At 40.9% G+C, this 27,498-nt stretch overlaps 1 protein-coding gene across 5 annotated transcripts in view; it reads left to right on the top strand.

Annotated features, from left to right (window-relative positions):
* Positions 1–27,498, top strand: part of TRAK2 (trafficking kinesin protein 2) — a 53,749-nt gene that overhangs the window by 13,705 nt on the left and 12,546 nt on the right. Inside the window, exons 2-12 of one of the 5 annotated variants that reach the window (XM_073646469.1) lie at positions 5,332–5,575; positions 6,921–7,118; positions 10,343–10,405; positions 14,798–14,874; positions 15,884–16,000; positions 20,267–20,482; positions 22,352–22,430; positions 25,059–25,189; positions 25,521–25,595; positions 26,842–26,979; positions 27,059–27,138. In XM_073646469.1, coding sequence (XP_073502570.1) covers positions 5,539–5,575; positions 6,921–7,118; positions 10,343–10,405; positions 14,798–14,874; positions 15,884–16,000; positions 20,267–20,482; positions 22,352–22,430; positions 25,059–25,189; positions 25,521–25,595; positions 26,842–26,979; positions 27,059–27,138 — 1,211 coding nt within the window. In that variant the 5' untranslated portion in view covers positions 5,332–5,538. Of the gene's footprint in view, positions 1–5,331; positions 5,576–6,920; positions 7,119–9,489; positions 9,644–10,342; positions 10,406–14,797; positions 14,875–15,883; positions 16,001–20,266; positions 20,483–22,351; positions 22,431–25,058; positions 25,190–25,520; positions 25,596–26,841; positions 26,980–27,058; positions 27,139–27,498 lie in introns of those variants that run through there. The other 4 variants (XM_073646470.1, XM_073646471.1, XM_073646472.1 and 1 more) reach the window with 4 other exon arrangements.

The following is a 27,498-nucleotide window of genomic DNA, read 5'->3' on the forward strand; positions in this document are numbered from 1 at the left end:
GCTGCAGTACCCGAGCAACTTCTGTGGGTTGTAGAGTCCGTCTCATGCTACCACGAGTGTGAAAGCACAACCAACATTCAAAAGTGACCAAAACATCAGCCAGAAAGCATTGGTACTGAGATGTGGTCTGTGGTCCCCACCTGTAGAACCACTCCTTTATTGAGGGTGTCTTGATAATTGCCAATAATTTCCATCTATTGTCTATTCCATTTTCACAACAGCATGTGAAATTGATTGTCAGTCAGTGTTGCTTCCTAAGTGGACAGTTTGATTTCACAGAAATTTGATTTACTTGGAGTTATATTCTGTTGTTTAAGGTTAAATGCCCACGTAGCGTTTTTGTAGCGTTTTTGCTGCGTTTTTACGGCTGCGAAAACGCTTGTAAAACCATCTGCCTTGCAAAGCAATGTGAATTCGGATGTACTGTGCACATGATGCGCTAATTTGCGCGCCGAATTCGCATTGCTTTGCAAAACGCAGCATGACCATTTCTACCGCGATTATGCTGCAAATTCGCAGCCATTGAGGAACATTGAAACGCAGCAAACCCGCAGGTATATGTGGATTTGCTGCTTTTCTATTAAATTCAATGGCCGCGAATTTGCAGAGTAATCGCGGTGCGTGTGGTACCTGGGATGAAGAGGAGACTACAACTCCTCTTCATCCCGGCTACCACGCGGTGAAAAAAAGAAATAAAGTTAAAAATAAACAAAACCTGTATATTCACCTCTACGGCGGCCCCCGGTCTGCTCCCGGCCACGTCCTCTCTGCTTGGCGTCCCGCCGTGTACTGTCAGGACCTGCGGTGACGTCATTTAGTCACCTGATGGTCATGCGACCCCTGACGTCGGCAGTCAGTTGATGGTCGCGTGACCATCAGCTGACTAAATGACGTCACCGCAGGTCCTGACAGTACACTGCGGGACGCCGAGGAGAGTGGACGCCGCCGGGAGGAGACCGGAGAGGTGAGTATACAGTTTTTTTCTTTATTTAACTATAGATGCTGCATTTAAAACATCAGTTGTTCAAACATTATAAATCCATGCTGGTTGCATGGATTTATATTGTGTGATCAACTTGTCAAGCACTTTCCAAGTGATGCTCAAAATCTCTTGGAAAACTGCTTGAAAAAACGCTTCTCTCTGGCAGAAAAAACGCTTCTCTCTGGCATGTAAATCTGCATGCGTATTTTTCTGCCAGAGAGAGGCAAAAACGCTCTGTGTCAAATCTGCTACGTGGGCACATAGCCTTAGTGTTCCCTTTTATTTTTTTTGAGCAGTGTATAAATGTAACAAGAAATACAAAGGAAGAAAGATGTTATCAATCTCTTCAAAAGGATGAATCATTCCTGTCATTTTAGAGGGGTTACTCTGGACTACTGTATTTCATTTTTTTTACTATGATCCTAAAAACTAACAGGCAGGTAGTTAATGCCCCTGTTCACTTCGTTACAGCACTGTATGTCTGTCAAGACCATTTTTTGGTCCTAAAACCCATATCACACCTTCAAAAGTGAAGCAGTATGGGTCACAATTATGTATGTTCACCTCTTACATGTTCAGTCAGTCTACGGCACACGTCAAACTCTGGCCCGTGGGCCAAATTTGGCCCTCGACACAATATAGAGGACTGTGTGGGGCCATTTTGAATGGAGGACTATGTAAGGCCATTATTCTGTATGGAGGACTATGTGGGGCCCAATATACTTTGTGGAGGGCTGTATAGGGATCACAGTTGGGGCATCATACTGTGTTGGGGGCATCATACTGTGTTGGGGTCACCGTACTTTGCAAGGGGAGATTAGGTGGTGGAGGGGGATGGGGTGAGTAGGGTCATCATACCATACGTGTGGAGGAGTTAACTGTGAGGGTATCCTACTGTGTTTGGGAGGGCACTACTGTGTTGGGGGCATCATACTGTGTTGGGGTCACCGTACTTTGCAAGGGGAGATTAGGTGGTGGAGGGGGATGGGGTGAGTAGGGTCATCATACCATACGTGTGGAGGAGTTAACTGTGAGGGTATCCTACTGTGTTTGGGAGGGCACTTTTTGTTGGCATCATACTTTATGGGGGCAATGAAAGGGCAAACTAGGGGCTTCGATAGAAGGAAAATTACTCTAAGGGCTGCAAAGCTTTAAGATATGAGGCACCTCTGTGACCCCACCGAATATTAAGGTTTGTTTTTCTCTATGTAGTTGATTTTGACATCCCTGGTCTACAGCAATCATCAATCATGTCCTGTTTGCATAGAGCGCCTCTTTTCCCAGTACTTCCTACAGTGGTCGAATGGCCTTACCAATGTAGTAGAATTGATATGGACAAAAAAATATATGTAAGAAAATTTGACTTGCGCGTAATCAAGTGCACCACATACGAAAAACTCTACCTACGGTACGCATACATTGGCAGAGCAATATGCACGCTTATAATTTACTTTCAGCGATTGTACATTTTTTTTATTTTGTTATTCCTATTAGAACTGTTTTGCCCTCTAAGGCCACGGCCCCACTATCAGTATTTGGTCAGTATTTTTTCTCTGGAGTGGGAGCCAAAACCAGGTGAGGAACAATCAGAGAAAAGGTATAATAGAAACAAGTCACCAATTCTGCATTTATCACCCACTCCTGGTTTTGGCTCCCACTCCTGAGTAAAAATACTGACCAAATACTGATAGTGGGGCAGTGGCCTTACATCCCTCAGAATTTAACATCTTCTAATGGAGAGAATTGGTAGCCATTTTGGCCAGTCCTCTAAATCATGATCAGCTTCAATTACGTTCAGTCTAAAAATGTATCCCTTTTCCTATGAGATTGATTACATTGTTCTTCCTTTGTATTTTTTGTTATTAAATGTTTTAATTTTTTTTTGTTTTGCTTTTTGTAAAGTTTTTAATATTTGTACCGAGGGACTTGTGATCCACAGGAGGGAGATTTGAAGGTGATCACAGTATAAGCCTTGAGAAAGCGTCTGAGGACACAAATCGGCCATAGGCTAGTGCTGTGTGTCCTCCCGATTTTATCCTGATTGGTCTCTGAAATTCAATAAGCTGAGAAGTTTCTCTTTTTGGTGATTGGCATAACCTCTTCTTTTTCTCTGTTTGGTAGTATTGACTAGTCCAGGACCGCTATCAATCAGTGCTACTTCTAATATAGGCATCATTCAGGAGAATATTAGGAGGCTGATAAAACTCTCCTAATATCTTCTAGAGGCAAATTCTGATGACAGGTTCCCTTTAAATTCAGGAATTTTTATTTGATCCCAGTCTTGAGGAATGAAAGTTTAATATTTAACTTCCTATAATGTTTTTTTTCTGCTTTAACAGCTTAGATAACCGTTCTGTTATTGCACCCAGTGATGGACAATAGTCAGGTTTTAAAGGGACTGTCAGCACAGAATGACTGACTGTTCAAACCAAGTACAGGCGCTCAGTGCTCCATCACACAGGCAATCATTTATATACACCTTCCCACCTGCTTGGTTTCTCTCTGTATCCTCCCTTCTCTGGTTCTATGAAGCCAGAGCTGTTGGTCAAAGAAGATGGGGTGGAGATGGAGGGAAAACAGCCGGTGGGAAGGTGTATATAAATGATTGGCTCTGCCATGAAGCATCTGTGCTGACAGTCCCTTTTAAAGGTGTGCAGACATAGTGCTATATAACATAATATTGTCATAAAATTACGTGTGTGAGGACTGTCATGTATTTGTCATAATGTAATAAAATTTGAAGGGAATAATGGTGTATTGCTGTTTGTGATTGTAAAGCATCTGCACAATTTTCAAACCTTGATGCTAATCTACCAGTGAATTGTGATCCAAGTTTCCATTTCAACATGAATTATTCTGGTCCTAAGGGGGATTACGTGCTTCGATAGTGCATCCATTTCAGCAATTTAATCGGTTGTTTAATTACTCCTGGCAGAAATGTACAATGCTCTTGTACATGTTGGTAATATTCCATATTATAGTAAAATGGTATTGACATGGTAACGAAGCATGAAGAAGCATTATGTGGTTCACTCTACTGAATGTGCACGTTTCGGCTCTTCAAATGGTGAGCTGTACACAAGCCATGAACGCTTCACACATACGTGAGTGGATAAAGACCACCTCTTTTCATGATCTCTCATCTGGAGTGCTGCCTTTTTTGACATATATAAAGAAGGAGAAACTGGAGTAAAGTGGTGCAAAATACCAGAGCATAATTTTATTAAGAGAACACGCTTAGACACATGATTAAAAAAAGGTAAACAGGACAGACAGACAAATTTGACAGCCATGGGTAATCGGTAGTTAGTGATGCTTCAAAAGTAAGATGGCTATACAAAATAACCGGGAACATGTAGTCCTCAAAAAAAGCATTAAGTGAAATATACTAAGAGCTGTTTAAGAATACCAAGGGGTGAGGAGTGTGTCCATAATTACCATCAAATAGAATACATGTTACATGTTGTGCCGAATGGCAGTGCTACATATCTATAGAAGTATGGCACATCTTACCCAGGTATAGTTGAGAACCCAGGTAGCAGAAAAATTGTGTGCAAAATGATCCCCGACACGCGTTTCGCATGGTCATATCCTTGCTTTTCCAAGGGGAGGTTGTGTTTGTGAAGCCTAACTGGACCTTTTTGTACCCATAGTATCCAGCTACGTGGTATTGTACTTGACCTTAAGCTGCCTGTTAATGCTGCCTCTCCGGTGCATGCGCACCACGCCGGCCGTCACTCGGCCGCCCACAGCCATCAAGTCCCAGCTGTGCATGTGCGGGAGCGTGGAAAGGTTTCCATAGCTCCCCTTCATGCGCAGCAGACATGAAGATGCCGGGCACAAATGGGTAATATTGCAAAGTCTAGGGCTCCATTACAGTATACACCTGAAGTGTATACCTGGGCCCAGCTTATTTCTGCTTGCTAGAAATGACATCCACGAATCGCATGTCCCTTTGTGTTTTTCCCATAACATTGTATATACGGATGCCAAAAAGACAATATAATTTGTGTTGACAAGACGCCTGACTATATTGGGCTCATAGCTCCATTTGCAGGCAAGCTTTTACATAACTGTGTTGTTCAGTGTAGAATACAGCAGATAATACGCCTATATACATAAAAAGTCCAGACGTCTCATCCCATTACTTTAGATTTCCAGACCAGAAAACAAACCTTGTTACATAACTCTCGGCTCACTGCTCACACCCAGTATTGTCTGATCCTTTCTCGTGGCCTTTGGACGGTTCTTGTACATGGAAGACTCCTACTTTTCCGTTTACTAATAATGTCATTACTTCCCAGGGATCTTGTTCATATTGAAAAATTATGATATATATTTTTTTCTAGACGATATGAAGACTGTAAAAGGAAGGTGAAGTGGGAAGGTGCTCATCATGATCGAGACATGCCCTGAACCAGCAAAGATTTCAGCAGCTCTAGTCCTGACCGTCCCGGCCGTCACAGCAGGAGCTGTGTTTTCTCCTTATTACTTAAAACTAGACTATAATCGGAGTAGATGCTGATATCAACCTCCTAGCGAGTAAAGATAAACTCATGAATATCCACCACGCAGACTCGGCTCCTGGCAATGGTAAGCCTGAAATATTATATGAATATGAAAGCTTAATATCAAAGCCGATCCCTGGTGACCCCTTCACATATATGTTATCAGAGGGAAGAGCGCAGCCCTCTCCTGGTATGCCGCGGCATGTTAATGAGCTTTATATCTGCAGCATATAGCGATCATCTGATTGAGGATGAGAACTTTGGTATCGTTATCAGGTTATTACCGAACAAGTTGTGTAAAGTGAAAACATGTTTATCTATAAAGGACCTGCCATGTTTCCCAGGTAGTAGACTATTTTAGTGGGGTATGATATGGCCTGCCACTCTTTTCCCCTATAGGAGAAATTCAGTTTTGATATATACTTCACTGATCATGTGATCATTTAAAGGGATTAGCCAAGACTATATTACTACCTAGACCCACAGTAAAAAAAAAATAAAATAAAATAACAGGTAGTTGCTATTTACCCAGAGCAGATCTCTGCAATCACAGAGAGGTCACTGACTGCTCCTGCCAGCTATTCTGCGGCTTCCCTTCTGCTCTGGTGACAGGTCGTGGTTGCTGATGTCATACTGGTTGACTGCCGGCTCCCCACTGCATAACTGCAGGGAGCCGGCTGTCAATCAGCATAACTTTGGCAGTCACACCCCATCGACAGAGCAGTCCGAAAGAAGAGCAGCTCTGTTGACAAGGAGCAGCTGAATTGCCTGCTGGGGCGGTCTGCACAGCTCTGAGCCAGCGCCTGATAGAATAGGCAGGTAGTTGGCAACTACCTATCTGCCTGTTTGTTTTTGGCTCATAGTAAAAAAAATTTAGTCCTGGATAACCCCTTTAAGTGTTTTTCCAACTTTTTTTTTAAAAGTTCAAAGAGATGTCACGTTTAGCATGACATGATAAATGATGTGCTTGGGTCTTTCTGATGAATGTATTGCACATGTCCTGTAGCCATTACATGGAAATACAGGACTTTTAAAGAAAAAACAGTCATCATAAGTACTTGAGAAATATTATTGTAACCATGCCATCATCTGTCCTTCATAGGTTTTACATTACAAACGTATAAAAAAAAATAAATAAAAACTTCTGGACTGTGAGAAACGAGGAAAAATTGTTACATGGGCTGTCCTATTCTCTGAATGGCTGCCATTAATACAAATGAGTACAGCCAGAAAAAAATAAATCCATACCTGCAGTATAACAAAAAAAAATCCTTTACAAACTATAAATGTGCTTCTAAAAAGACTATTTTATGTTAAAGAGTGAAACCGTATGGGTGGATGTGTCTGTATAGAGAGCTTAAAGAAACGTGACTCTGGACTGAGTCTTATCTCTACATCTCTCAATATATTTTATGAAATCTTCACCGCAGATGTCTATCACAGCCAGGATACCCCTGAGGTAGAACTGGTTAATTTGCTAGAAGACCAGCTCCCCCAGTACAAGTTACGGGTGGACTCCTTGTATCTCTATGAACACCAAGACTGGATGCAACACTCCCCAACGCGTCAAAGCAATGGCCTCGGAAACCTTTCTCCTGTGCTGGCTGAAGAGACTTTCCGTTACATGAGTAAGAGTCACTTTTAATATATACCTATAAGTTACCTATGCACCTTCAGTAGTTATTGGCTGAGGCCTACCGCTACTCCTTTTACCTCCCCCACCCATACACATACGATCAGTTTGGACAAGCGGCATGTGTCCTTATCTGCTTCCTGACGCCAATGGTGGTGGCTTCTCTGCCATGAGAACACGTGACTTTCCTCTTATGTTTATGGGCACCTTTAGCTGTCTATATTGTAACTATTGCCTGGAGGATGTTTTTTACATTTTTAGGGTATTTTTCTTGGACCTATGCTAATTGTTAGGCTGTTAGTTGTACATATTTCTCCATTTACTGCTCTGTGCTGCTCAGCGAACATAAGTATGTGCATTCATACACCGGGCAGTGCGTGTACGCCAATGTCACTCCAGTGGTGGGGGGGGGCATACTTTTATATAACAAAAAAAATGGGAAAAAACAGCTCACCCACCAACATTTCAATCAGTCTAGGAGCCCGCAGTCAGCGCCCTGCCATCACATATATATATATTAGTCAAAAATCCATTTGTGGAAAAAAGGGGGAAACATGGGACTTGGTATAAATATCTGCTGGGAAATGGGGAGGAATGCTATATACCCAGTCCATTAACAAAATTAGACAACAGGTGTGCCATACGAGAAAAACTCAGAACGAGACAATGAAAAGAGTAATTACAGATATATAAAAACAGAAAAATAACATGCCATGAAAAAGTTAATAATGCAACATGATTTCTTTCCTTAAATTGAGACCTGAGGGAACTCTGGTATTTAAGGTCAATATCCAATATGCTTCCCTATTATGTATTACTTTTATCCACTGGGTCAAAAGAAGTTGAACTTCTAAAGCCTCCTTTAGAAGCTGGCACGGGTATTGGCGATTGCTACAAGTACGGCAAGTCTAACTATTAAATGTATAAATGCATCTTTTTATTTTCTGGAAGATTACAATCTGGCGGTGCAATAATCTGCGTAATCAAGCCATGAACAACTCTAGATCTGCAAGAGCCCCTCTAGCAACGCTCTCATTTGGCCCATAGAAAGGATCTTTTACAGGGGACCGTCCTCTGTGACTCCCTACACCCTAACTGGGCTTAAGGGCCAAAGTAGTCTTTATGAAACCTGTCAGTTGGTGAAGGGAGGACGCCGGGGAGAGGGGTCTAAGAGCTATAATGTTTAGGGCAAAGCCCCCTGCTCTTGTGACATTAGCATAACCATTGCACAAGGGATAAAGTGAAACCCAATAACAAAAATTATTTTTAGCCTAAAATACTTTGCTACTAAAGGTGGACAGCACCTTTTAATCCAGAATTTAATAAAGCAACCACTTGGACATGAAGCATTAATTAAAAAAATCATACATGCATACATACATAATACGGTGCAACACAAGTAATCAGATGGCGGGTGCAGGGCCTCACTGGCAAAACCAAACCTTAAAGGGGATTTCCCAAGAACGAAAGTTAATTTTAATCCATAGATCTTGGAATAATAATAATTTCCACAATTGGATGTGTTTAAATATAATGTTCCTGTGCTGAGATAATCTTATAAATGTGCCCCTGCTGTGTACTGTGTAATGGCTGTGTCTGACCGTACAGGAACATGGTCTGATCATACCACATCTCCTGGGCAGGGGAGGAAGGAAAAGAGAATATACAGACATTACAGCAGGGGATCACAGCTGATTCTTTCTGTGAGGTAAAACATTTCCCTGCCTGTTTTTATACAATGTTTTCCTTCAAAGAAAGAATCATCTGTGATCCCCTGCTGTAATGTCTGTATACTCTTTCCCCCCTCCCCTGCCCAGGAGATGTGGTATGTTCTGTACACAGTCAGACACAGCCATTGATTAAAATGAACTTTTGTTCATGGGAAAACCCCTTTAAGAATAATAAATAATATAATTTCCTATTTAAAACTTGGAGTGCTGCCTTTCTCTTCATTGGCTATATGTATATTATAATATATATAGTATCTTACCTCCTCTGCCCTGCTGCAGTTCATATCTATGCATGATAACTCAGGGTTCCTGTATCACAAGTGACATATAAATATTTAAAGAATCTTTCACTTCTCCTCCTATCAATGTAACGTAAGGAGCAGTCGATATCCGCAGCTGATACAAAGGCCTCTGACATAACACTGGTAATTGTTGAGATACGGCGTTGCTGATATTCTTTAACCCTGTGTGCTCTGCGGAGACTAGCCGCACATTGTATGTATAATCTCCGTTATTTAATGTGCTGAATAAATGATTTACAGGCAGGCTGATAGCAGAAGCATACCTGCACAGGTTGTTATTGATGCTTCTTGTCCTCAGAACTGGGTTGGGCTCATGTTTATGGCCTAAGGGAAAGTGTACACTAGTCTGTATATAGGTGTCACCCAGCACCTTGCTGCCCGCACAGTGCTGACTCCACACCACGCAGCTCTGCGCTCTGAGATAATGGACGCCGAGGAGCTGGATTTTAATCATAATGAGGACATTGTTAATACGATCAGTCTGCATGGTGAGTGTGTGACTGATTGGATTGAAGATGGTTGATACTGGATTTTCTCTAGTGCTTTAGTGGCAGTCATAGTGTTGAAGACGGTGCTTTTTATGAAGCTGAATGTACTGGTGGGCGCTCTTTACCCATAGGGTCTGTTTGTGGGGATTTTCTAGGTGCCCCCTATTAAAGTATTCTTAAAATAGAACTAGGCACATCCTTTCCATAAGTTGCTAACATCAGGACATATGGAATAGTAGCTCAGAGACCAAGTTGGAGCCCACTTACTCTGGGAAAACAGTTTTTTTTTATCTTAAAATTGTACATTTTATTAGTAATATTTAATTAAGTTGTAGTATTTTCACACTAATTCTCGAGTTAGGATGTAATTCCACTAGTAAATTAGGCTACTACCTATTCTCTTTTTTTCATAAGTTAATTTTTTCCTCTATAACCTCTACATCTGTACCTAATATTGAGCGCACACAGCACCACCCTCTTTAGATGTGTCGCATTTTACGTAATTTGCACTAAAGTCTGTAACATCCACTAACCATCTGGATCACCTGCGTGCGACTGGAATTTCTGCAGCCCCCATTCACATGACGTGCAGATTTCTTCTCCATGTCAGAAAAAAATCCGACATGTGAACACACACTAAGCATTCACATTTTTCCAAACCTTTACTTCTTTTCTTTCTGTTTTTCTGTCTTTTCTAAGCTTTTGTTGAACTTCCCTCTTCTTCGTATGATGACTCTTGTAAAGCAAGTCAAGGAACGCAAGGTAAATGTCTGTGTAGATTCGGACTTAGTAGAACATAATGGCAGGGAGTTTAGTTGCTGCCGAAGAAAATTACCTATCAACCAACATCCTCTATATATTCAGGAACATATCTTGAATTGATTTAAATTTCTATGTACTCACACCTACATACATACCACGGGGGTTCTTGAAAAATATTGTATTCCCCATGAGGGTGTCTAGGCGCATTTTTCTTGGTCTAAAACTTTTTTTTCGTATTGTTTGCAATCGGTGTTCATCCATGCTCTTTTTACATAAATATTAATGAAAGTATTGTTAATATTAGGATGTGCCTTTTAGTATAGCGGGTTTTTTTTTTCTTTAATACGCAGTGTGCACGTCCCATCATGGCTGTGGTGTCCGCTTAATCATAATATTCATAATGCATTAACATTGCTGTGTATCATCTAAACGATCAAAGAATCGCATATTCAAGTCCCCATAGTAATTTTTAAAAAAAGTTTTAAGTGTTTCAGCAGAATTAAATCCAGTTTTGTTTTCGTACAAAAGTAGTAACAGATAAAACTAAATTTTGTTATTGTTGTTACTGTATCAGTCTGCAGAAAAAAATGAATGTTGAACTGTTAACAGGAAAAAAGTCAGAATTAGTTTTTTGTTCTTGTTGTTCATTCCACTTCTCAAAGTTTATGTATACATTAGGATGTCCTGCATCTTGAAGTTTATCATCTAACATACTATACTTAATATGGCCAGTTCCTTAAAGGCAATCTGTCAGAATGATGCACCTGCCCAACCCCCCCTTTCCTCCCACAAGACTGCTTTTCTGCATGTCCTTAGCAGAAAAAACGCATTCGGATTTTACACGCGTTTTTGATGCGTTTTTACTTGCGGATTTACCATGCGTTTTTCCAATGCATTGTATAATAATAATAATTTTTATTTATATAGCGCCAACATATTCCGAAGCACTTTACAATTAAGCGGGGACATGTACAGACAATAAATTCAATACAAGGTGAGACAGTTTAAACAGTTACATCAGGAGTGAGGTCCCTGCTCGCAAGCTTACAATCTACAAGGAAAAGGGGGGACACAATAGGTGAAACGTGCTTGTTCTTTCAGGTCTGGCAATTATAGTAAATAGGGATTTTCATATAAGGCTGCATGATCAGGTCATCAACCCATATGTTTAAGTGCAATAATCAAGTATCGAGTGTAGTTATCGTGTGCATAGAGGGTGTAGAGACCGCTAAACAGTAGGGAGCAGATTCTGAATAGTAATTAGGAGGGAACAGGGGAGTTTACTGGGTATTTGTGGTGGTAGACCTGTTTAAAGAGATGGGTTTTTAAAGCGCACTTGAAGACATCGGGGCTAGGCATCTATCAGATCGTCTGGGGTAGAGCATTCCAGAGAACTGGCTCAGCACGAGAGAAGTCTTGGAGACGGAGGTGTGAGGTTCGGATTATGGAGGACGTTAGTCTTAGGTCGTTTGTGGAACGGAGGGCACGTGTAGGACGATAGACTGAGATGAGAGAGGAGATATAAGGTGGTGCAGAACTGTGGAGAGCTTTGTGGGTGAGAGCAATAAGTTTATATTGGATCCTGTAGCGAATGGGTAACCAGTGTAAGGACTGGCATAAGATGGCGGCATCGGTGAAGTGGCTGCACAGAAATACGATCCTGGCTGCCGCATTCTGAACGGATTGGAGAGGGGAAATTTTAGTAAGAGGGAGACCGATCAGAAGAGAGTTGCAGTAGTCCAGACGAGAGTGAATAAGAGCGACAGTAAGAGTTTTAGCAGTTTCAAAGGTGAGAAAAGATCGGATTCTGGAGATGTTTTTAAGCTGCAGGTGACAAGAGCGAGTGAGTGATCAGATATAGGGAATAAAGGAAAATTTAGTGTCAAATATGACCCCCAGGCAGCGAGCATGCTGCTTGGGAGTTATGGTTGAACCCTCCAAGGTAATTTCGATATTAGGTAGAGTTATAGTAGAAGGGGGAAACACAAGAAGTTCAGTTTTGGAGAGATTCAGTTTAAGATAGAGGGAGGACATTATGTTAGAGACAGCAGACAAACAATCCTTGGTATTTTGTATTAGGGTAGGGGTGATGTCAGGGGAAGAGGTGTATAGTTGGGTGTCGTCAGCATAGAGATGATACTGGAACCCAAATCTGCTGATAGTTTGTCCAATAGGGGCAGTGTATAGAGAGAAGAGGAGGGGGCCTAGGACTGAGCCCTGCGGAATCCCGATAGTAAGGGGACGAGGAGAGGAAGAGGAGCCAGCAAAAGACACAGTGAAGGAGCGGTCAGAGAGGTAGGAGGAGAACCAGGAGAGAACGGTGTTCTTGAGGTCAATAGAGTGGAGCATAGTGAGGAGGAGCTGGTGATCCACAGTGTCAAATGCTGCAGAGAGATCCAGGAGAATCAGCAGGGAGCAGTGACCTTTGGATTTGGCTGTTAGTAGATCATTAGAGACTTTAGTGAGGGCAGTTTCAGTGGGGTGTAAGGAGCGGAAACCAGATTGTAGAGGGTTGAGGAGAGAGTTATCTGAGAGATAGCGATTAGACGGGAGTGGACCAAGCGTTCCAGGAGATTAGAGATGAAAGGAAGATTAGAGACAGGTCTGTAGTTAGCAGTGCAGTTCTGGTCCAGGGATGTTTTTTTCAGTAAAGGGGTTATGATGGCATGTTTAAATGAGGAGGGAAAGATACCTGAAGAAAGAGAGAGGTTAAATATTTTAGTCAGGTGAACGGTGGCCACCAGTGAGAGAGACTGCAGGAGATGTGAAGGAATGGGGTCACTGTTGCAGGTTGTAGGCCGAGAAGAAGCGAGGAGCTGGGTAACTTCTTCTTCTGTAACAGGCTCAAAGATGGCTAGTGAGCTTGAAGTGCAGCAGGGACGGGGATCCAGGCACTGCGGAGATTGGGCTGAGATGTCCTGATGGATATGGTTGATTTTTTTCAAGGAAATAAGTGGCCAGATCCTCACTTCTGAGGTTGGTGATGGGGGCCTGTGCTTGAGGTTTCAGGAGGGAGTTTAAGGTTTCGAAAAGTCGTTTTGGATTGTTGGACATTGAAGTGATGAGGGTGGTGAAGTAGGATTGTATGGGCAAATCCGCATGCGGAAACGCACAAGAAATGGTCAGGATTTTTTCTGCGCGGATTTTAGGTGCGGAAAAAACGCAGCATGACCATGTGCACAGAACTTGCAAAATGTCATAGGAAGTCATGGGATAAGATGTGCAATGCGTTTCTGCTGCATTTCCGCACCGAAAAAAATGCACATAAAATGCACCAAATCCGCATCATGTGCACATAGTCTTATACGACAGAAAAATCACTTTTAATTCATATTCAAATGAGGCTTATGTGCTCTGGGTGTGATCAGAGCACTTCTCGGCTTTTGCCTCCCTGGTTCTGTACGTGGCCCAACTTTACTTGGACTTCTTGACTGACAGCTCACTGACTATGTAGATAAAGAAGCATTCCCATTAACTTTTTTCCCCCTAAACCTGTGTGTTAATATACTTTCCGAACAGTCTATCCAAAGCCTTTCCTCTCCTCTTCTGAGTTATGTGACAGTGATTTAGACTCTCCGGTCACACTGCGCTCTTTGTGACCTGGAAGTGACTTTTACAATGTAAGTCTATGAATCGTCACAACGAGACACCACAGGCTTACGCTGTACAAGACACTTCTGGTTCATACATAGAGCACAGAGTGAGTCAGAATGGCAGTGGCGCTGAATACTGCGGAAGATGGGAATTGGTGAGTATATTAACACACTGACCCTACACTACACTAACATTTACACAGGTCTAGGGTGAAAAAAAAATTAATGGGACTGTTTCTTTAAGCCAGGGAGCTGTCAGTCAAGCAGAGGAAGTTATGGATGGGTGGGGAATAGAGCCTGGGAAGTGCTTTGACACTCCCGGAGTACTTAATCCTCATTTGCATATGTATGTAAATTCTTTTTTTTTTCCTTTTAACCAGATAGTAACATGTTCATATACTCAGTTTGTGATGGCTTGAGAGGAAACATTCTGACACATTCCCTTTGAATTAAGTGCTTCCATAATGTTACATAGGAGGTTGCTTGACATCTTCTTATACAGCGAGGGACGTGCTGGCTTCTCAGTATTACGATGAATCCGTCCACTCTGACTTTGAGTACGGCATAGTCTGACTGCGCTCTCACAGATAATCTACTAGGGGCCCATTAAATTTGTCATCTAATAGTAAAGAGCCTGCGGGAAAGCACGCTCCCAGCTGTCCTTAGTGCATTGGAAGGCCAGAGCACTTTGCAGATGGATTATTTTATACTCCGTGGCTTTCAGCTAGGAAATCTATAGATGTATTATTGGTTGCATTTACGCCTTGTCTTAATCCGCTTTTATTCTTTAATGCTTCAGTTCTTGGTTCAGAAAGAATAGAACAGATGACGAGAAGCTACAATGACACAGACATGCTAACTCATCTACTGACAGAGGTGCGTATCTTGGATTCTTTTTGTTCTATTGTTACTAAAGGGAAGCTCTACCTTGGAGCCGTTTGGAACATTAGTATTAGGAAATGACATTAGCGATCTCACTGAGGATGCCCTTCCATCCTCCCCTCTGCCTTCAGAGAGCACAGGCTGCTGTACATGGCTCCTGACAGAGGGAGCACAATCGCATGACCCCACATGCACTGTCTGAGACCAATGTGGTTACTTGATTTTGACTGCAAAGCTTTGTCTGTTTCTTTGATTTTAAAGATATTTCATTCACTTCCTGCTCTATTTTTTTTTTATAAAGACACACACAATTTAAAGGGTTTTTCCAGGACTTTAACATTGATAGCTTTCCTAAGGTCACGTTCAAACATTCAGTATTTGGTCAGTATTTTACATCAGTATTTGTAAACCTAAGCCAGGAGTGGGTGATAAATACAGAAGTGGTGACGTGTTTCTATTCTACTTTTCTTCTCATTGTTCCACTCCTGGTTTTGGCTTATAAATACTGATGTCAAATACTGACCAAATACTGAATGTGTGAATGTGGCTTTAGGATGGGCCATCAATGTCTGATCGGTGGGGATGAGACACCAGGCACCCCCACCGATCAGCTATTCCTAGTGTCAGCAGCGACCAGAACTACTCAGTTGCGGAGCTGCAGAGCAAACCTCCATCGATGGACCAGTTGCCGTGGCCAGGTACGGCATATCCACCCCCTATTGATTTGAACAGGTTGCGGTGTGCAGTACCTGGTTGCGGCCATTATACCGTCGACGGAGCTGTACTCTGCAGCTCCACAACTGAACGGTTACGGCTGCCACTGATACCAGGAACAGCTGATTGGCGGTATGTTGTTTCAGACTATGGTCCCTGTATATATGTGCGTTTGTAGGAAATATTACTGAATGAGATGCTTACTCGGCACACTTTTGCTGTTTCAGATACATAATCTTGTTTAATAAAAAATGCTAAAGTTGTGGGGTTTTTTTTTCTTTCAATGCAGAGAGACAGAGATCTTGAGTTGGCGGCTCGCATTGGGCAGGCACTTCTGAAAAGGAACCACATCTTAACTGAGCAGAATGAGTCCTTGGAAGAGCAGCTGTCTCAAGCATTAGATCATGTGAGCATTTATAATTATGTTAAATGGATTCATATGTTTTGAACTGTATTAAATACTGAACAAGAAGATCTGTCGCATAAAGGGGATGTCTCCTCTTGTAAATGGGTACAGTTGCTAGTACAAATAAGAAACTTACTGCTTTATTAAAAATCCTCTCGTCTCAAGAATGGAGGGCTTTTTAATTGTATTGTTTTTTGCTCATTGCCTAAGTTATCAGCCACCTGTGCAGTTTTGCAGAGGTGGCCAGTCTCCTAGGCAAGAAACACAGCAGTTCCAAGCTCTTTGCTATACAGCTGGCAAGCATTGCTCTGAGGCTGGCTGCTTCCAGTCATCTTCAGGGTCCTTTAACTCCTCCAATGCTGCAAAGGCAAAGCTGCCTCAGCTTGCAGCATCAAGGCATATTGCTCAGTCCAGAACATTCTGTTGGTCTGATCCGTCAATCACCAGGAGTGCACCATAGGCGAATGTAGTGCCAATATTCAAAAAGGGAGCGAAAAGTGACGCCGGAAACTATCGGCCGGTGAGTCTGACGTCCGTTGTGGGCAAAATTTTTAAAAGCTTCATTAAAGAGGCAATTACGGAGCATCTTGATGCTAATAATCTATTAACCCCGAACCAACATGGATTCATGAGGAATCGCTTCTGCCAAACAAACCTGATTGACTTCTACGAGGAGGTTAGCTCTCGAGTAGATCAGGGGGAACCAGTGGATGTCGTGTATCTCAACTTCTCAAAAGCGTTCGATAGCGTGCCACATAATAGGTTGGTATGCAAAATGAGAATGATGGGGCTGGGGGAAAATGTCTGCAAGTGGGTAGCTAACTGGCTAAAGGATAGAAGGCAGAGGGTGGTTATAAATGGAATATACTCAGATTGGGTAAGCGTCACTAGTGGGGTACCACAGGGGTCTGTACTAGGCCCAATGTTATTTAATATCTTTATTAACGACATAGTCAACGGGATAAATAGTAAAATATCAATATTTGCAGATGACACAAAGTTATGTAAAACAATTAATACAAAAGAGGACAGTGCAGACCTACAGAGGGATTTGGATAAGCTGGGTAGGTGGAGCATTAAATGGCAAATGAGGTTTAACGAGGAGAAATGTAAGGTCATACATATGGGAAGGAAAAATGGAAGTCACCAGTACTCACTGAATGGGAAATCATTGGGGAATTCAGAGATGGAGAAGGACTTGGGCATCTTGATTGATAGCAAACTAAATTGGAGTGCCCAAAGTCAGGCCGCTGCTGTAAGGGCAAACAGGGTAATGGGATGTATCAGAAGAGGTATAGCTGCAAAGGATGAGAACATTGTTCCTCCACTGTACAAAGCACTGGTCAGACCACACTTGGAATACTGTGCTCCGTTATGGGCCCCAATATATAGAAAGGATATAAATGAGCTTGAAAAGATACAAAGGAGGGCAACAAAATTAATAAAGGGAATGGAGGGACTGCAATACCCAGAGAGGTTGGCAAAACTAGGACTATTCAGCCTGGAAAAGAGAAGGTTGAGGGGGGACATAATAAATGTGTACAAATATGTTAGGGGACAGTATAGAGATCTTGCCCGGGATTTGTTCAAAAGGAGGGATATTACGGTAACAAGAGGGCATTCACTAAGACTGGAAGAGAAAAGGTTTCAGCACCAGCATAGGAAGGGGTTCTTTACGGTAAGAGCAGTGAGAATATGGAATTCACTGAGTGAGGAGACGGTAATGTCGGATTCACTAAACCAGTTCAAGCGGGGACTGGATGCATTTCTAGATACCAGGCAGATTTCAGCATATACTTAAAAATAAAATAAAATAGTAGGTTGATACAGGGATTTATTCTGACTGCTGGTTTCAGAGTCGGGAGGGAATTTTTCCTCAGGTGAAGATTGGCCAAATCATTTGGGGTTTTTGCCCTCCTCTGGATCAACTTTAGCAATTACAGAACTAACAGGTCGAACTTGATGGACGCAAGTCTTTATTCGGCTTTACAAACTATGTTACTATGTTACCCCCTGCAAGCAGGAAGCCTAGGAGGTAGTAAAGTTGAGCACTCCTGAAGACCGAACTTGAGCACATCATTTAAACGTTCATTTTAGGTCCTACAAATTTAGTAGTAAGTGTCCTTCTATGATATACATTTACAAAAGCCATGTGATCCTAGGCCTACACATTGATTTTTATTTTTGTGAGGAAACTAACCTTAAAGCCTTTTACCCCTGCACCATAAGTGTGTGGCATTGTGGGATACTGAGGAGTTTTCTTGGTGGCTAGGGGACTACAGAAGTTGTCCAGCTATGCCATCTTTGCACGTCTTGATAATTAACGTCTAATAACGTTACACCAAGAGCCATAATAAATAAAAGTTTATTGTAACAGCAATCAAGTCTCCTAGTGAACTATTATAAAAAAGTTAGACCCTTTTTTTTCCTTTTTCTTTTTTTCCTTCCCTGCTTTCAAGAGCCATAACTTTATTTTTCTATCAATATAGCCATGTTTAGGCTTGTTTTTTTTGCTGGGCAAGTTGTACTTTTGAATGACACCATTGATTTTACCATATAGTTTACTGGAGAACGGGGGAAAAAATTCCAAGTGTGGTAAAATTGGAAAAAAAAAGTGCAATTCCACAATTGTTTTTTATTTACCATGTTTACTACATGGTAAAACTGACCTGGTAATATGATTCTCTAGGTCATTACAAGTTAGCAGATACCAAACATGTAAAGTTTATTTTTTATTTAAGTGGTGAAAGAAAATTCCGAAATTTGTGTGAAAAAAAGTTTTTGCATTTGTCGGCTTTTTCCAAGACATGTAACGTTCACATTTTTCTTGATCAGGGGCTTGGTGACGACTTTTTGTGCCCCGAGCTGACATTTTTGTTTATATCATTTTGGGGTAGATACGATGTTTTGATCGCCTGTTATTGCATTTTATTGCAATGTAGCGGCGACCAATAAAACGTAACTCTGGCGGTTTTAATTTTTTTTTTCTTTACGCCGTTTACCAATTGGATTGATATATTTTTTGTTTTGATAGATCGTATATTTCTGAATGCAGTGATACCAAATGTGTATTTTTTTTTTTATTTTTTTTTAATGGGCAAAAGGGGGGTCATTTGAAATGTTGTGGTTTTTTTTTGTAATATTTAAAAAAAAATAAATAAATAAAATGTTTCACTTTATTCAGTTGTCCGCTTAGGAGCCTTAAAGCTGCGATCGTCCGATCTCTTGTGCTATACATAGCTGGGCTTCAGCTCTGCTATATACAGCAAAATCACAATCTCCTATGAACGCCGGCGACGAGCGCGTGTTAAATGCTGCTGTCAGTGATTGACAACGGTATTTAACTTACCAGTCGCTGGGGATCTTGAATCCACCCACAGTTGTTAGAGGCACTTGATGATGGCTGGTTTAATAAGCCATCAAGTGCGGGGAAAGATGCGGGCTCAGCAGAGGCTGCATCAAAGTCAGGGACATGACTGATGATGTAAATATGTCATTGATCGTGAAGGGGTTAAATCAAAAACAATTTCATGAATAAAAATGCATATTATGTTAAAAATATAGACATAATCGGTATTGCCACATTTCTAACAACCTATCTTGTAAAATACACGTTGTTTAGGTTATACAGCTATGTAAATGGAACCTGTCACCAGATTTTTGTTATATATTCTGAGATCATCATAATGTAGGCGTAGAGACCCTGATTGCGGCGATGTGTCACTTACTGGTCTGCTTGGTGCTGTTTTGTTAAAATTACTGTGTGTATTTGCTGCAGATCTAGCAGTGCTATGAATGCTGAGCTCTGTGTAACCCCACCCACATCACTGATTGGCAGCTTTCGATTAATTTACAAAGGCAGCTACCAATCAGTGGTGGGGGTGAGGTGACAGTCGGAGGAGTACATGGCACGAGACAACTAGTCCTCTAATGATCATCTCTGCTGATGAAACTGAGTTAATTGAAACAACGACTTACAGTCCAGTAAATGACACATCTCTGGAATCAGGGTCTCAGCCCCTGCATCATGCAGCTCTCAGATTCCATAGCAACAACTTGCTGACACATTCCCTAAAAGGGACTAACACCTTTTATTGTGTGCAGGTAAACTATATGGTACCGCTATATCTAATGAGATAATTTTCTCTAGTTTTTATCACAATGGTTTATCTTGTTTTCCTCTTACATGACATTCCTAAATGACATTCATTACCTCTATGCTTTGTTCCTTTGCATTGTAATATAAGATCCTTGTTCTCTGTATAGGTGAATCAGCTGCAGCATGAGCTGTCCAAGAAGGATGACCTGCTCAGGGTGGTGTCCATTGCCTCCGAGGAGAGCGAGACTGATTCCAGTTGTTCTACCCCTTTGCGTGCTAATGACTCCTTTTCCTTCACACATGGGCTGCTGCAGCTGGATAACCTGCACGGCAAACTGCGAGAGCTGGAAGAGGAGAACTTTGCTCTACGTTCCCAGGTACAGGTGTGACCATTTATTAAGTACCCATCTGGAATCCGATTAGAGTAATGAACAGTGGTATCTATAAATCTGTGTATCTATGTGTAAAATTTCAATATGGTATCCTGACACATTCACGTTGTCCATTTACCTACAATGTTTTAAAACAAGCACCTTTAAATCTCTGCATGTGTATGTCTGTCTTTTCTATGTATGTGTTTATTTTGCATGTCTGTCAATTGAAAATGAAGCAACTTGATTGTTAAAGGGATTGTCCACCTCCTAGCAACTATTTTTTTATACTTGAATTCATATACTTGGGACTAAAATTCATTTTTGCAATTGTTTTATTAAAAATGTTAAACCATTTAGCTCTTTCAAGCGCTTTGTTTCTCTACACATTCAACTTTGATGTGGTCTGTGGTCATAAATCAGCTGAGAGGAGCTAAAAGAAGATCGAAAAAGTCACACACTCTCCTGTTGGACCATCATAATGGGCTCACTGATGGATTCTCGTTCAACCCATTCTGCAGTCAGCAATAGTATGTGCATCACAGAGGCTATAAAAGGCTTTGTGCAAAGTTTTTAATGAAACCCAGTAACAAAAATGATTTTTAGCCAAAAAACATTCATTAAGAAATAAAATGTATCATATATGGTGGATAATCTCCTTTTAAATATATACAATAATTCTGTGTGTGCTAGCTGGATGCATCTGCTGCTCCATGGTTAGTCTACAAACGTGTGTGTAGTTTGCTCCTGTAGTCTCTTGATGTCTTTGTTCATCACAGTACAGTGTTGTTCACACACTGCATGTTCTACATTTGAGAGAGTGTGCCTGACACATTCTCTCAGTCTAAAAACTTTGAGAGGAGGAAGGGAGAGAAGCTAGCATGCTTCACTGGGAATGCCCACTAAGTCCAGGACTTGCAGATCTACAAGCAGGTATGCCAAAGGAACAGTTATTGAAAATAAAAAAGCAACAAAAAAATCAGAAAACCTAAAATAGATCTAAAAGTAAAAAGTAGTGATGAGCGAGTATGTTTTGTTAACCCTTTCGCCGAGTATGCTCAGGCGAGCACCGAGTAGTTAGGAATGTGTAAGAAATAGACATTCCTCACATGTATTAAAGCTGTCAAACAGTCGCAAATCATGCACATGGGAGTGATTCAAACATAACACTGAGCAGCTGTAACTACTCTGTTCTCGGCCGAGCATACTTGGCGAAAGGGTTAACAAAACATACTCGCTCATCACTAGTAAAAAGTCAACTACTTTTTTTTTTATTATTATTTTAATAGGTGTAATCATGCATTCTGTGAAAGGACTTTCAAAGGTTGATAGAAAAAGTCTACAGTCACTGAATGACTGCTGAATCCTGGCAGTGTGCATTGCACACACAATGTCACGATTCTCCTGTATTCCCCTTGCTGTGACATGATTACAAGTCAACATGCTGACTTCTATAGGTGCGATACCTTTAGTGGTATTCCCATATTCCAGACTCGCTGTATCCTGTATAGTTTCAACATTAAGTCCTATATTCTTCTATAGCAATCCGTATATCTGAAGAAGGTCTAAACTGAGACCGAAACGTCATATGTGTTCACTGTGGATTGCAAATAAATCATATTTTTTCTACATCAATTGAGTGCCAAGTTCTTCCTAGATATTATATTATGGATTGGGCTCCTACTTGTGCACCTGCTGCCAGGAGTGCTCTACCACTAAATCCCAGCAAGTATCATGGGGGCCAATTCTACTTAATAGGACCAATGAATGAAAATTTCTGGGTGTTACCTGTACTGTATATACACTATGTACCATGTATTAGTGTATACACTTTCACATTCACCCAAGCAATTACAAATGTCTTTGCCTCTTCTATTTTAGGCCTGTCATCTAACAACCGAGACCATATCATATGAAGAAAAAGAGCAACAATTGGTCATTGACTGTGTGAAGGAAATCCGTAAGTGTTTTATAAAGCAACGTTACAGTGAAAGTGTTTTTTCCGAGGTTGTAAGTTTGCCCAATGGCAGACATTATGGTATAATTACAGAAAAATGTATCTGCACCCATTATATCTCACACTGCTCCAGTTCTGTTACTCTGGTGCTCCCACATGGTCCTTGTTTACTCAACTACCGCAGTGATGGAACTCTCTACACATTACCTCTGCAGCCAATCACTAGCCTCATCGTCCACATACCATACATTGGATAGGCCAGTGATTGAATGCAGTGGTCATGTGTCTAGATAGGCATCTCATTGCCTCAACCAAGTTTAAAAAACAAAACAAAACAATCCTGCGGGAAGCACCGGAATGAAGAGGAACACGAGCGAAGTATAGTTAGTTTTTTTAGTTTAGCACATTCCCTACCTTTGGTCAAAGTTTATCATACCGGAAATGTATCCAGATTAGTTTTTCTTTCCAGTAAGCATTTTTCTGATCCATCTGCGGAGTAAGATTATAAAAATTAGTGACTACAATTTGCCAAGTCACATGCTCATGAATCCATAAAAATAGAAATTTGGTTGGCATCTTATGTCTTAGTTATTTGGTTCATAATGCTATGATTACTTAGACTCTAATCAGACGAAACCCTGTTTTCTCTTGCCTAAGTAATGACAGAAATAAGGTAAAGGGGTTTTCCCACGAACAAAAGTTAATTTTAATCCATAGATCTTGGAATAATAATAACTTCCACAATTGGATGTGTTTAAATAAAATGTTCCTGTGCTGAGATAATCTTATAAATGTGCCCCTGCTGTGTACTGTGTAATGGCTGTGTCTGACCATGCAGGAACATGGTCTGATTATATCACATCTCCTGGGCAGGGAAGGATGGAAAGAGTATACAGACATTACAGCAGGGGATCACAGATGATTCTTTTTGTGAGGTAAAACATTTCCCTGCCTGTTTTTAAACAATATTTTACTTCCAAGTAAGAATCATCTGTGATCCCCTGCTGTCCTGTCTGTATACTCCTTCGCTTCCTGTCCTGCCCAGGAGATGTGGTATGATCAGACCATGTATGTCCCTGTATGGTCAGACACAGCCATTACACAGTACACAGCAGGGGCACATTTATAAGATTATCTCAGTACAGGAACATTTTATTTAAACACATCCAGTTGAGGAACTTAATTTTAATCAATAGATCTTGGAATAATAACTTTTGTTCATGGGAATACCTTTTTTTAAGTTAAAAGCATCCTTTCGGCTCATACAGTGTACTTGAAAATAAAAAGGCTTGCATTGCAATATACAACTGGTTAAAAAAAAAATAGCCACTATTAATTGTTCTTGAAAATGAGCATCTGCCATACTAGGCAAAAACTTTTTTTATCCCCTCCGAAAGGAATCTGTCAGTAAGATCAACCCCTCTACCCCACACACCAAATAAAAATATTTATTATTTTATATTATATTTGGTCATGCAGGTCTTTGAAGTGTAAATCCACTGATAGCCTTATATCCTCTATCTGTTGCTGCATTCTCGAGCAATTTCTGTTTTCATTACTATGCAAATGAGGCTTTGGTGCTTTGGGCATTACCAAGCACTTCCTGAGCCTCTACCTCTCGAGGTAGTTTCACCACCCAGCAACAGTGTCTTTAGCTTGATTGATAGCTCACTGTCTATGTGACATCAGGCACCAGACAAGGACATGCTATGACTCAAGCTAGGTGCGCAGTCACGCGGCCATATAAATCAGGCAGAGATCGGAACGCAGTGCACACTGGCCGGCGGCTCTCCACACCCGAGCGTATCCGCTTCATGTATTTCTATGCAGCTGAGATTTGAAGGGGAGCACTTCCTCGTTCTGCTTATTGCCCCACTTTAACTCAAAGCTAAATTTCAGCGTGCTGATGGGCCAAATGGAAGCTTAACAATGGCCTTTGGTTCTGCTGTAGGCCAAAGCCTATTAAATCCAGTTAGAAGCAAACCTGCCTAAAACAGAGTATACTTACAAAATAAAGAAAGGGCAACCAATAATATGGTAAGACAGGAGTAACAATTCATACAACAATCTTCACATAATCCGAGTTTGCCAAGGGAGCTGCTTCAAATATTTCTTCAAAATACCCTTTTCACCCGATGACCCATGGATGAAGCATCTCTGGCGAAACAAGTGTCTGGTATAGATGGTGCCCTGGTGTATTTGAAGTAATTCTCTTGGTAACCCCTTTATGTATGTAGGTTGGGTTTAGCTTGTACGCATTTTTACTCTTGAATATGTTGGGTGTATATACACACCTGTATGACCACCACCGTTTTTATATGCTATTGTTTTGTTATGGTTTTACTGACTTATATACGGTACTTTCTGTCCTGCATTTGTTTATTTTTTTCCCTTGTTTTAGTGATTTACTGTGAAGTATAGCCATATATTATTGGTGTCTAATGGGTAGCCAGATTTTTTTTTTTTAATAATCTGACATGATTTTTGCTTTACCATAATTCTATAAAAGCCGAATGAAATCTTTATAAATATATAATGATGGCTTGATAGCATTACACTAACCACGTGCAAAATTCTAAATAACAATATGTATAGAAACAAAATCTTAAGTATTAAAAAATCTTTTTCCAGGGGAATCCAATGCCCATATCGGTCACCTGACTGATGAGCTGTCAAATAAGTCTGAGGAGATTGTACGATACCAGGAGGAGATCTCCACCGTGCTGTCACAGATTGTTGACCTCCAGCACAAGCTCAGGGAGGTATGTGTCTGCACCTGCCTGTGTCTGGGCGATTTACAGGATGGATCTTCTTTTTTTTTTTTTTTATGATTTTTTTTTGTTCTTAATTTTTTACTTATCCCTGAGCTGCAGCTCTGCTCTATTAACAACATTCAGAAATATGCTTTACAGTAGCCACATGGGCCAACTACTTAATTCTCCGTAACAACTTTTAATTATTTATCTTTTCAATTTGTGTGTAATACTGTAATTTTAGTTATTGCAATAGATCTGTATAGAGCACCAAAGATCAGACAAAAAATCTGCTTACGTTTTGTAAACACTATTAGAAAGTGCGTATTTTGTTTTTAAGAGTGCGATAGAGAAAGAGGAGTTGAGAATTCATTTGCAAGCGTCTAAAGAAGCTCAGAGGCAGCTGACTTCAGAGGTAAGAGTTTCTTAATGTGTTCCGAGTATACACTTAGAACGTCGCTTCTAGCCCTTGACATTAACTCTTTAGCGCTTATGGACATACCTGTAAGTCCATGCTGGGGTTCGCAAATGTGATAAGGGCTCAATTGCAGAGCTTCCTCCACACACACTGTAGGTACCGGCTGTGTTACACAAATGATATGAGACCACTAAGATGTATGTTTGATAAAGGTCAGTTTGACCGAAACGTCATATGAATTAGACTACTATATTGGACCATACGATTTAAGAATTTTTCTACATAGTCCATTCAAGAGTGCCACATTCTTTTGTACATGAACTTATCTGAAAAGTGTTACACATCTGCTCTAATCTCCCATTACTTTCTAATCATGCAGGAGGTTAGACCAGGAGATCAGGGCTGTATCATTGTCTCTCATACGCTGAGAATTCTGCTCTAAGCTGTAGTATTTTTTTTTTTATGCTGTGTTGGTGCCTGATAATGATTGGACAACTCGTACAGGGAGATGTACACTCCCCCAGTGAAAACTATCTGATAACTTTTGTTTAGTCCATTTGGGTGTTAACTCATTAGGTCCCATATAAGTTGATTGCTAATATCTCCACAATCGAGAGGCAAAATTACAAACAAAAACACAAACGTTTTTTACACTCTGAAGCCACTATCACCATTATGTTTCCAGTACAACATGAAAAATTTGATGAAATGTCCTCTGATGGAAAACAAGTAAATGGGAAGGTGCACAGAACTGTTCGGCCACGCCAAGGGTGCAGATAGCACGTCCACTTGGTTTGAACAGTTATTCTGTGCTGACAGACTCCCTTTAAGGGGTTTAACATATTGATGACCTATCTATTGGATAGCTTATCAATTTCAGATCAACTTCAACAGCAGATAGCTTTTAAACATTGTGCGAAGCCAAGACAGTGCGTTTCTGTAGTGTACATTTAGTTGCCACTCCAGGTACTGCATTTTAACTTCTATTCCAGGTGCAGTTTTAGTGTAAAAAATGACATGTGTTTTTTTTAAAAGCTAGTCATAATTTATTGACACAAAAGTATGTTATAGCTGATGACTATACAGTACTCTGCACAGTTTATTTTTAGAGGAATAAACAGTGCTCCTGTTGGTTGGTTGTGTTTTTTTGCTGCGTATTGAGAGTATATTTAACAAGTACTCTAGCTATCTATCTTTCTCTGTTATTTGTGTCCACTAATTTATTTATTGATATTTTTTAAAGCTCCATGATTTACAAGATCGCAATGCAGAATGTGAAGGGATGCTGCAGGAAGCTCAGGATGAATTAAAAATGTTACGTTGTAAAGCCAGCCCCTCAGCGCTTCTTAGGCGGCCTCAGTCCTGCAGTATCTTCCCTGTGGTAAGTAAGATAAAATACTGAACAAGGAATAAACCCATTTATGGACGAATATAGAAAATTCATGTTTATTTCGATATAGGATTCCCTTGCAGCTGAGATTGAGGGCACTATGAGAAGAGAGCTGAGCTTGGAAGAAGAGTCAAGTTTTGGTGAACGAAAGTAAGATCCTCTTAAATTATTGTCTTTAATTTAATGTTACAGTGAAACCTTTAAAGCCCGGTATCTGCATACCGCCAGTTTGTTCATTGTCAAAGATAGGTTATTAAAGGGGTTGTCCACTGCTCGGACAACCTTTTTCAATTACTATATTCCCGAGTATAAAATAACAGTGTATACTCCCCTCCGGTGCCGGCACAGATTCGGCAACAACAGCACTGGATCTCCCAGGGCTTGTGTGGCGTTGCTGCCGCAGCTTTCACTTCCTCCACATGTCAGTTACGTCCGAAGAAAGTGAGAGTGAAGCGACCGCTTTTTGGCTGCAGGGTTCACCTGGCATAATAAGACAGGCGAGCCTCGGGA

Source organism: Phyllobates terribilis, unplaced genomic scaffold (genome assembly GCF_046119375.1).
Source record: "Phyllobates terribilis strain yellow unplaced genomic scaffold, ASM4611937v1 Scaffold_9__5_contigs__length_417890890, whole genome shotgun sequence".
NCBI lineage: Eukaryota > Metazoa > Chordata > Amphibia > Anura > Dendrobatidae > Phyllobates > Phyllobates terribilis.